The sequence below is a fragment of the Peromyscus californicus genome, unplaced genomic scaffold (genome assembly GCF_007827085.1).
Source record: "Peromyscus californicus insignis strain IS unplaced genomic scaffold, ASM782708v3 Scaffold_11__1_contigs__length_118956290, whole genome shotgun sequence".
Classification (NCBI taxonomy): Eukaryota; Metazoa; Chordata; class Mammalia; order Rodentia; family Cricetidae; genus Peromyscus; species Peromyscus californicus.
In genome coordinates this window covers 15579876-15589834 of record NW_026294402.1, presented here as the reverse complement: position 1 = coordinate 15589834, position 9959 = coordinate 15579876, and the positions used below count along the sequence as shown (strand labels likewise).

The following is a 9959-nucleotide window of genomic DNA, read 5'->3' as shown; positions in this document are numbered from 1 at the left end:
TTCTTTACTCATTCTATTTTTCACAATGCAGGTGCCTCTAAAACATAGATATTGTGAGTAAAGTTGCAATAAACATTGACTGGAAATTATTTCTATGATATGTTGAATTGGAGTTTTTGCATACATACCCAGGACTGGTAGAGCTGGGTCATAAGGAATATCCATATTTAATTGCCTTAGGAAGTTCCATATGACTTAAATAGTTACTGGTGTAGTTTATATTCCCATTGGTGATGTATAAATGTTCTCTTTTGTCCATATGCTTGCTGTAATTCACTGTTATTTGTTTTCTTAATCATTGCCATTGTGACTGGGATGAGATGGAGTATCAGTTTAGTTTTGATTTGCATTTATCTGCTGGATATGTGAGGTTGAACCTTATTTATTATTTCATCAGTATTTTAAAACTGCAATATGTTCCCTGGATATGGTAACTTAAACGTATATCTTAAAATAAAGTATACATGGGCTTTGAAAAGGGGTATTAGTTGTGAAAATATAAGAGGAACATAACTATTTAACTATATTTAACTATAAAGGTCTTTACTCAGAAATTGTGGGCTTTCCTGAATATATTGATTTATATATGCTTAAGAGAAGACAAGATCTAGGTATTCTTATTCAATTCAATTAAAGACAAATGGAAGGAATATACATTTAGGTATTAGTGAAGTGAGATGTAAGCCGAAACACAAAAGAGGTTGTGTTTTTAGGTATAGATAGTTGGGCTAGCAACTCAACCTTCAGAAATGATGGAAGGTGTTGTGTAATTAATTTGTTCTTTTCTGCAACTTCCAGAGGGCACTTTTAATGTCCTTGTTCCTCAGGCTATAGATGAAAGGATTCAACATAGGTGTGACCACTGTGTACATTAGTGAAGCCACCGCACAGTTTTCGGGAGAATTTGATACAGTTGAACCGACATATACTCCAATGGCTGTTCCATAAAATAAGCAAACAACTGAAAGATGAGACCCACAGGTGGAGAAGGCTTTATATTTTCCACTTGTTGATGGAACTCTCTGGATGGAAGAAATAATTTTATAGTAAGAGAAAAGGATCCCCGAGGTTGAAAATAAGCCAAAAAAGACACCAATAAAATGTGCGACTATGTTTTTGGTGAATATTTCAGAACAGTCAAGATTTAGAAGTTGTGAAGGGTCACAAAAGAAGTTAAAGATTTGCATATCCTTGAAGTATGTAAATTGTAATACAATCAAATTGTGCACCTGAGAGTCCAAAAGACTGACCAAAAAGGATACCAAAACTAAGAAGGCACAAAAGTGAGGATTCATAATAATTGTGTAATGCAGAGGGTGACAAATGGCCACAAACCTGTCATAGGCCATTGCAGTCAGAAGCATACTCTCCATACACCCAAAAATTATAAACATAGACATCTGTGTTAGGCAGCCCACATAGGAGATGACTCTGCTTTGAGTTTGAATATCCCAAATCATCTTTGGGACTGTGGTGGAGATGAAACAGATGTCAGACCAGGAAAGGTTGGAGAGAAAGAAATACATGGGGGTATGGAGGCAGGAGTCAGAGATGACAGCCAGGATGATGAGCAGGTTCCCAAGCACTGTGACCACATACATAGATAAAAACAGTCCAAAGAGGATGGGCTGCATTTCTGGATCATCTGAGAGGCTCATGAGATGGAACTGTGAGACAACTGGTACATTTTGTGCTTCTGTGTTGTTTGGACACCTTTGGATAAACAAAATTAATTAGAAAAATATATAAGATAAGCTATGATTATATTTTAATCTCAAAAGTAAAAGAAATAATTAAAAAGGGGAAAATCCATATGTTTTAAGCATTACTTATTACAAGTAAAATGTTCTAACTTGAGGTTCATTGCTTACAGCATCATGACATGCCCAATAATCTACAACTTTCTATATGGATTTCCAAGTTATACATCTCCTTTCATACAAATCTATTCTTGAGGAGGTAAACTCAACAGGGTTTTAAAACCAAGAAAATTAGAAATCACAACTTTAGGATCATTGTAAAATACAACTATACTTTTTGATGATGTAGAGAAGAAAATAATGCCCTTTCACTTTAAAAAATTATTCCTATTACAGTAAAAACAGCAGAATATATCATATTTTTCTGAAGACACAGGTAAAAAATTTTTTGGATTAGATTCTTTATGAAGAAACCATTTACTTAAACTGTATTTTTTGTACATTAACTTAACATGGTCCTCTTAGACAAAGTAATTGTTATAAGCTAATATTTAAAAATCCTGTACTACATTAAATAGGAAAACCTAAAAGAAATGAATGAATTTCTAGATTCTTCAAACCACCAAAATTATGCCCAGAATTGAACATACTAAACATACCCATGGGGAAGTTAAAAGAGTAATAAAAAAATTTCCCAGTAAAAATGTTCAGGGCCAGAAGGATTTACAGGTGAATTCTACTAGACTTTTACAGGAGAGAGAGAACTTTCTTAAATTATTTTTTAAAAAAATCAGAGAAAGGAGAAGTATCTCTTAATTCCTTTCATGAATCCAACATTACAAAACCAAAACAAGGTAAAGACACACCAAAAATGAACACTACAAGCCAACATCCCTGGTGTACCCAGACTCAAAAATGCTCAACAAGATACCTTCAGTCAGAACACAAACACACATCAAAAGATATTATTCACCATAATCTACTTGGCTTTATCCAAAAGATGCAGATATTTTCAACATATGTGTGCAATAAACCACAAAAATGGACTTAAAAACAAAAATCACACAATCATCTCAAAAAATGCAGAAAAACCTGTGACAAAATCCATCATGCCTTCATAATAAAAGTCTAGAGAATGTAGGTCTAGAGAGAACATATGGCAACATATGAGAGACATGCAGTCAACATCATCCCAATTATATAAACCATGAAGCAATCCCATTGAAGTCACGAATGAGAAAGGGCTGTCAACTATCCCCATTTCCTTTTGATACTGTGCTTTAAGTTCTGGCTGATGCAAAAGGACACTAAAGGGATACACATAGGAAAAGAAGTCCATCTATCCCTAATTGCAGATAACTTGATGTTATATATTAGATATTTGAAAACTGCTAACAAAAAACTTCTAGAAATAAACAAATTCAGCAATGTGACAGAATGTAAATCATATAAATCCATAAATCAATAGCTATTCTATACACCACCAACAAACATACAGAGAAATGGACTTCCTCCCATTCACAATAGCCTCAAAGAAAATACAATATATAGGAAGAAGGCTAACCAAGAAAGTGAAGAACCTCTAAAATGGAAACTTTAAACCTTGGAGATGAGAAAGACACTAGAAAATAGAAATATATCTATACTCTTGAATTAGTAGAATTAATATTGTTGAAATAGCCGTTTTACCAAAAGCTTTACAGATCCAATGAAATCCCAATCAAACCTCTCCATCTAAGTTTCATATTGTATAATAAAATCCCCAGGTAGCCAAAACAATCCCAAGGAAAAAATGCCATATCTTAAGATATACTATATACCCATAGTAATAGCAATAAAAACAATATAGAATTGGTATAAAAACAGACACATAGACCAATAGAATTAAATAAATGATCCAAACATGAGCATATGTAACTTCAGCCATGTAATGTTTGACAAAGGCCCTCAAATTATGTGCTGGAGACAAAATACCTTCAACAAATGGTGCTGGGAAAACTGGATGTCTACATGCAGAAGAATGAAATTAGATCTGTATATATCACCTTCCACAAAAACTAATTCTAAAAGGATAGAAGATCTAAATGTAATAATTGAAATTACTAAAAGAATATATAACCACAATTAATGAAAAAGAAGGCATGAATTTGAAAAAGAACACAGAGGGGTATACTGGAGAGTTTGGAGGGAAGTAAGGGGGAAGTTATGTAATTATAATATTAAAATATGATAGAAATAAAAGTTTTTCCCTTTGATTTTTAGCATGTTTGATCTGTTAATACCACTACATTGCCTTTTCTGATCATAATTCTTCTCATAGCTAAGAACTTGAGTTCCTGAGGCAACTCTAGGCTTAATTCTCAGTAGCCCTATACCTAATTATATATATGTTTGTCACTGATATTTTATATTATGTGGGCTATAATTCTCTTATTTCAGTTATGTAAAGTAAAATTTGGTAATTGTTCCCCACTATGATTCAATTGGGAAAATGCAAATGAGAAAAGTACAGGAAGTGATGTTAACATTTCTGCACATTTTTCACATTTTTAATTATCATTATATTTATTCATTTTATGTGTGAGCATTTTGCTTGCATATATGTACATGGGTGCTGCAAACCAAAAGTGTCCTCAGCAAAGCACAACTGCCCTTAACTGCTAAGCCGTGTCTCCAGCCCCTTCCCTCACTTTTAAAGTGGGCATAATGAATCACCTGCCTAAAGAACTTTTTACCCTTTTAATCTATTTATTTTGTAAAATAAAAAAAAATGTATTTTGGCCACATTCTTTCTTCTCCCACAATGGTTCTCAGATCCTACTTACCCACCCCACTCCTTGGAAAACAATAAACAAGCAAACAAAAGAACACAAAAAGAAGGATAAAATCTAAAACTAAACCAAATCAACCCAAAAGATATGAAGTCATTTTTGTGTTGGCAAATTGTTTTTGAACATATGGGTATAGTTGATATACTCAGTGTTACTCCATTAAAGAAAACAGTTTTCCCTCCCAGAAGCTATCACCTACAACCCATCCCCTATTCCCTCCCACAAGAAGGCAAGGCCTCCCATGTGGAGGCATATTTAGTAGAGGCAAGTCAAGCTCTTCCCCCTGACTCAAGGCTGCACCAGCTGTCCCATCATAGGTAGTGGGCTCCACAAAGCCCATTCACGCGCTAGAGATGGATTCTGATCCTACCGCCAGGGGACCTCCCAAGCAGATCAAGCTATACAACTGTATCACCATGCAAAGGGCTTAGTCCAGTCCCATGTAGGCTCCACAGTCATTGATCCAACTTCCATGAGTTCCATCCAGTTTGGTTTGGTCATCCCTGCATGTTTCCCCATCATGATCCTGATGCACTTGCTCATAGAATCCCTCTTTTCTCTCCTTGAATGGACTCCTGGAGCTCTGTCTAGTGATTGGCTGTGGCTCTCTGCATCTGCTTCCATCAATCATTGGAGAAAAGTTCTGTGATGACAGTTAAGGTATTTACTGGTCTGATCTCTGGAGCAAGCCAGTTCAGTTCAGGCACCCTCTCCACTATTGCTTGTAACCCAGGCTAGGGTCATCCTTGGGGATTCCTGGTGCTTCTCTAGCACCGTGTTTTTCTCTATTCCCATGATATCTCCCTCTATCATGGTATCTCTTTCATTGCATTCCCCCTCCTTCCCTGTTCCAGTTCTGCTGTGGATATCTGTATGAAAATGTGTTGCTATGAATGATTGATAAATAAAATGCTGATTGGCCAGTAGCTAGGCAGAAAGTATAGTATAGGCAGGATAAGCAGAGAGGAGAATTCTGGGAAGTGGGAGGCTGAGTAAGGAGACATCACCAGCTGCCGCCATGAGAAGTAAGATGTAAAGTACCGGTATGCCACAAGCCACTTGGCAGCTTATAGATGAATAGAAATGGGTTAATTTAAGATATAAGAACTAGATAGCAAGAAGCCTGAGCCATTAGGCCAAACAGTTTAAATAATATAAGCTCATATAAGCCTCTGTATGTTTACTTGGGTCTGAGTGGCTGCAGATCAGGTGGGAACAGGAAAACTTACAGCTACACAGTTCAACCATCCCATTCTCTTATGCTCTCATCCCCTATCCCCTATCCCCTACCCTCCATTACCCACCCCTCATCCCCAGTTTACTCATGGAAATCTCATCTATTTCCCCTTCCCAGGGTGGTCCATGTGTCCCTCTTTGGGTCTTCCCTGTTAGTTAGCTTCTCTGGAGTTGTGGGTTGTTGCCTGATTACCCTTTGCTTTATATCTAGTATCCACTTATGAGTGGGTACATACCATGTTTGTCTTTCTGAGTCTGGGGTAAAGAATACTCAGTCATACCACAAGGACACATGATCAGCTATGTTCATAGCAGCATTATTTGTAATAGCCAGAACCTGGAAACAACCTAGATACTCCTCAACTGAAGAATGGATTAAGAAAATGTGGTGCATATATACAATGGAGTACTACTCAGCAGAGAAAAACAATGACATCATGAAATTCTATGTTTGGACTAGAGAATATTGCCTATCTGCACAATATGCATGGCCTCTAAAGAGGGCAATATCTCACCAGTATGTGTTTTTCGCTTTAAGAGTTCTATCAGCATGGAAATACCAATTAAAAAGTGCATTGCCTATATTCACTGTACAGAGTTTTGTGCTACCCAAGACATTTTAGATGAGTATATACTGCACATATTGAACAAATTCCCCAGTTTCCCCCTAAATGCCCATCCCATTAGTCTTTTCTCTTTATACAGTTTCACTTCTGATTTCATATGTATGTACTTGATTTTAAACATCTATATAAAATACAAATGCCACAAATGCAAGTAATTATAAATGCTTGTAATTACTGGTTAAACTGAACATGCCATAATTTTTTTATTGAAAAAATATGTTTTTCTGAGACTGGCTTGATTTCCTTAATTTGATCTCTGGTTGCCTTCATTTTTTGCAAATAACACAATTTTGTTATTTTAGGGCTGAAAAATTCATCATATTCATATTATATATTCTTTATCTGTTCCTATGTTGGATATTTAGGCTGATTCCATAACCTATTGTAAATAGTGCTACAGTCAAAACTGATGTGTGCCTGTGTGGTGTATTGATTTGAAATACTTTGGGTAAATATCTGTGAGTGCTATAGTTTAATCATATGATAAATCTAGTGTTAGTTATTTGAGGAACCTTTATTCTTATTTTTATTTTGGCTGGACTAGTGTGCCCCCACCAGTAGTAAATAAGAGTTTTGATGAATACAACTTTTAAAGGTGTTGGTTCTCAGGCTGATATAATATTCTAAAATGTGCCTTAGACCAAGTTACAAAATTTACATACCTTTATTTTTCTGCCTTGTAAAATTTCTTATGTTTGTCTAAATTTGTCTTGTGATCTTTGAGTAAATGAGTATTATAATGCCTTCAAAGATAAGGCTAAAAATATCTTGCTTATATTCTCCTGAGACATTTTTTAAGGAGGCAAAAGTATAGGAAATAATACTTAATGTTTTGATGTCATGTTGATTATGACCAATAATGTGAGCCAAGACAGGGTCTATTTAATGTTGACATATATTTTTTGAAACATCTTTTGTGATAACCATAGTATAGGCTGTGGGAAATTAGAAAGGAAATAGGTATAATTATTACCTTCAATTTATCACAGAATACTCATATATAGGTGCAAAATGAAAAAATTCATTACATGAATAGAAAATAGTAACTGTAGGTTACAGGATATTTTATGAAAATTGACCTCATTATTATTATTCATAATAGTTAAAGTTTCCTTTACAAATTTTCTTTGTAAATACATATTAGTCACACATTGAGCTTCCTATTTATCTATTACTATTCAATACAGCTGTATCTACTAGGAATCATCACAGATGAATATACCAAGCCTCAGAGATACTAACAGCTTTTTAAGCTTTATAGAAATAATAAAAAAAGTTAAGTGAATTCAAAGTTAAATTTTTTTTTTTTTTCGAGACAGGGTTTCTCTGTGTAGCTTTGCGCTTTTCCTGGAACTCACTTTGGAGACCAGGCTGGCCTCGAACTCACAGAGATCCGCCTGCCTCTGTCTCCCAAGAGCTGGTAAATTATTTCTTGATATGATGGAATAAACTTTTTTATTTTTCTCAACCATCAAAATTGTTTTTGTTCAGTTATCTCCTCTTAGAATAATATGAAATAGAATTTATCAGCATTACTGTTTGCAGCATGTGAGCAAGTCAAAAGTACATGCAATGTATCTTCAAAGTCATATGCTAAACATAGAAAAACACTGTATAGTTTAGATAAATATTTTTTCATTATCTTTAGGCTTTGAGATTATAATATAATTACAACATTTCCTCATCTATCTTTCTCCCTACAAACCCTCCCTTATAATCCTTCTTGCTCTTTTTGAAATTCATGGTCACTGTTTTCATTAATTCTTGTTATACACACACACACACACACACACACACACACACACACACACACACACACTCCTAAATATGTAAGTACAATCTACTCAGTCTGTACAATGTTACTTGTACGTATGTGTTTAGCGGGTAACCATTTGGTATCATTTCTTAGCCTATCTGAAACATATGATGATGTTTTTTAGTAGTCATGAGTTATAGACACGTTCTTTCCAGTCTTCTAAGTGGTATTCCATTTTATTAAATGAAAATCTGATTTTATGTCGTGTTCCAGTGAGATATTTTAAGAATCAAGGAGGATATGGACAGTTTCAAGGATATCTTGGAGGCCAGGGCAGATCTGCCTTGAATTATTACGTGTCTATTTCTTTGTGTCCTTTGCCTGTGATCTATGACTATACTTCTGTTTATGGAAGTAGCTAATGCCTCACACTGTGATGGAATCACAAAAGGAAACACATGGCATCTCCTGGATTTACAGGAATTGAAGCACATGTGAGTTTATTGTGGGGAGTAACCAAGCAAAACCTTTTGAAAAACATGTCTCATGTCCACAATCAGGTGATCCACTTCAAGCATGGCTTACTACGTTTGTTTTAGCTTAATACTCTCCTGAACAACTGATATAGAGGCTGCACTTTTTGTTTTCCAGGAAATGAACTGGTAATTTATGAAGTGGAGGTGATTAGGCAAATGAAGAATGCACAGGTCAGAACTCAGAGCTCAAAATCCTTCAGTTATAGTTCAAGATGCTACTGCTGCTCTCCTTTACCTGCTGTTCTTCATCTTCTTCGTAACAACAGGATTTCATAGGAAACAATTTTGAAGGACTCATCTGATGACCATGGGAAATACACATAATACTGTGGTTATTCACCTTCCTCTTTTTAAATCACATTCATAATATTGTAAGAATGCTTAGGAAAAAAAGATTTTGTTTTTACCTTTGTTGTGTGAGATATCTGTGACAATACAGTCCACAGGAAAGGAAATCAAATTGAGTTATATGTTAGCCCCACTTCATGCAATGCAGAACATAAATTCCCCACTCATCATAGAAGAAAATTTATGGTCAGCGTCCTTTCACCAAGTTTTCTCTTATGTTAAGAAACCAATGCTTCCAAGGGCTCTTTCTCCATCATCCTCTCCCCACTCAGCACTTACTTGTTTAAGCTGATTCCTTGCTGGGTCATGACCAAAATACAAAGTAACTTCTTTGTCTTATTCCCATGTAAGGCATTGGCTCATTTCTTAGGCTTGACAAAAATATATAATGAAATAACCCTCTGATTTAGTCAGCCACCAGAGGAGAATACACGTCAGTGTCCCCATTGTACTCGAGCCTTCAAATCACAAGGTCGACAGCCTGGGATAATTATTGACTCTTTTATGACCTTGGAGATAGAATGCCCAGAGCTCATTATTACACAAATTGTTTCACATTATCACAGTCTCTCAGAGGTTCTTAATATTAGAAATGAAAAAAAGGAAGAAAAGAAAAATAGTTCACTAAAATCTTATGGCTATTTCTCTACTCAAGGGAAATTTTAGTTACCGTTCAATATATTTCTTTTTTTGAATTTTATTTTATAATTTAATTTAATTTTACATATCAGCCATAATGTATTTTTATGTTTTATGCATTCTTTTAAAATAGCTATATGTTAGATGCCAATGATTTGAATGAAATCAAATCATTCAACAAGTGGTATATGGGAGGGTTTGGAGGAAGGAAAGGGAAAGGAGAAATGATGTAATTATAATCTTCAAAAAGGACCTCCAGCTCTCATGGGACCTGGAGGTGAGTGACT

The 9959-nt window shown here is 35.2% G+C and overlaps 1 protein-coding gene across 2 annotated transcripts; it reads right to left on the bottom strand.

Annotated features, from left to right (window-relative positions):
- Positions 1 to 770: 770 nt before the first annotated feature.
- On the bottom strand, positions 771 to 9341 carry LOC128103133 (olfactory receptor 18-like). 2 transcript variants are annotated; one of them, XM_052727210.1, is made up of 2 exons: positions 9313 to 9341; positions 771 to 1713 (listed from the first exon to the last, which is right to left on the bottom strand). In XM_052727210.1, the coding sequence occupies exons 1-2, from the start codon at positions 9339 to 9341 to the stop codon at positions 771 to 773; spliced, it is 972 nt and encodes a 323-aa protein (XP_052583170.1). The 2 variants fall into 2 exon arrangements, with proteins under 2 accessions (XP_052583170.1, XP_052583179.1); XM_052727219.1 differs by lacking the exon at positions 9313 to 9341 and adding an exon at positions 1837 to 1852 and having other exon boundaries at positions 771 to 1678.
- Positions 9342 to 9959: the final 618 nt, after the last annotated feature.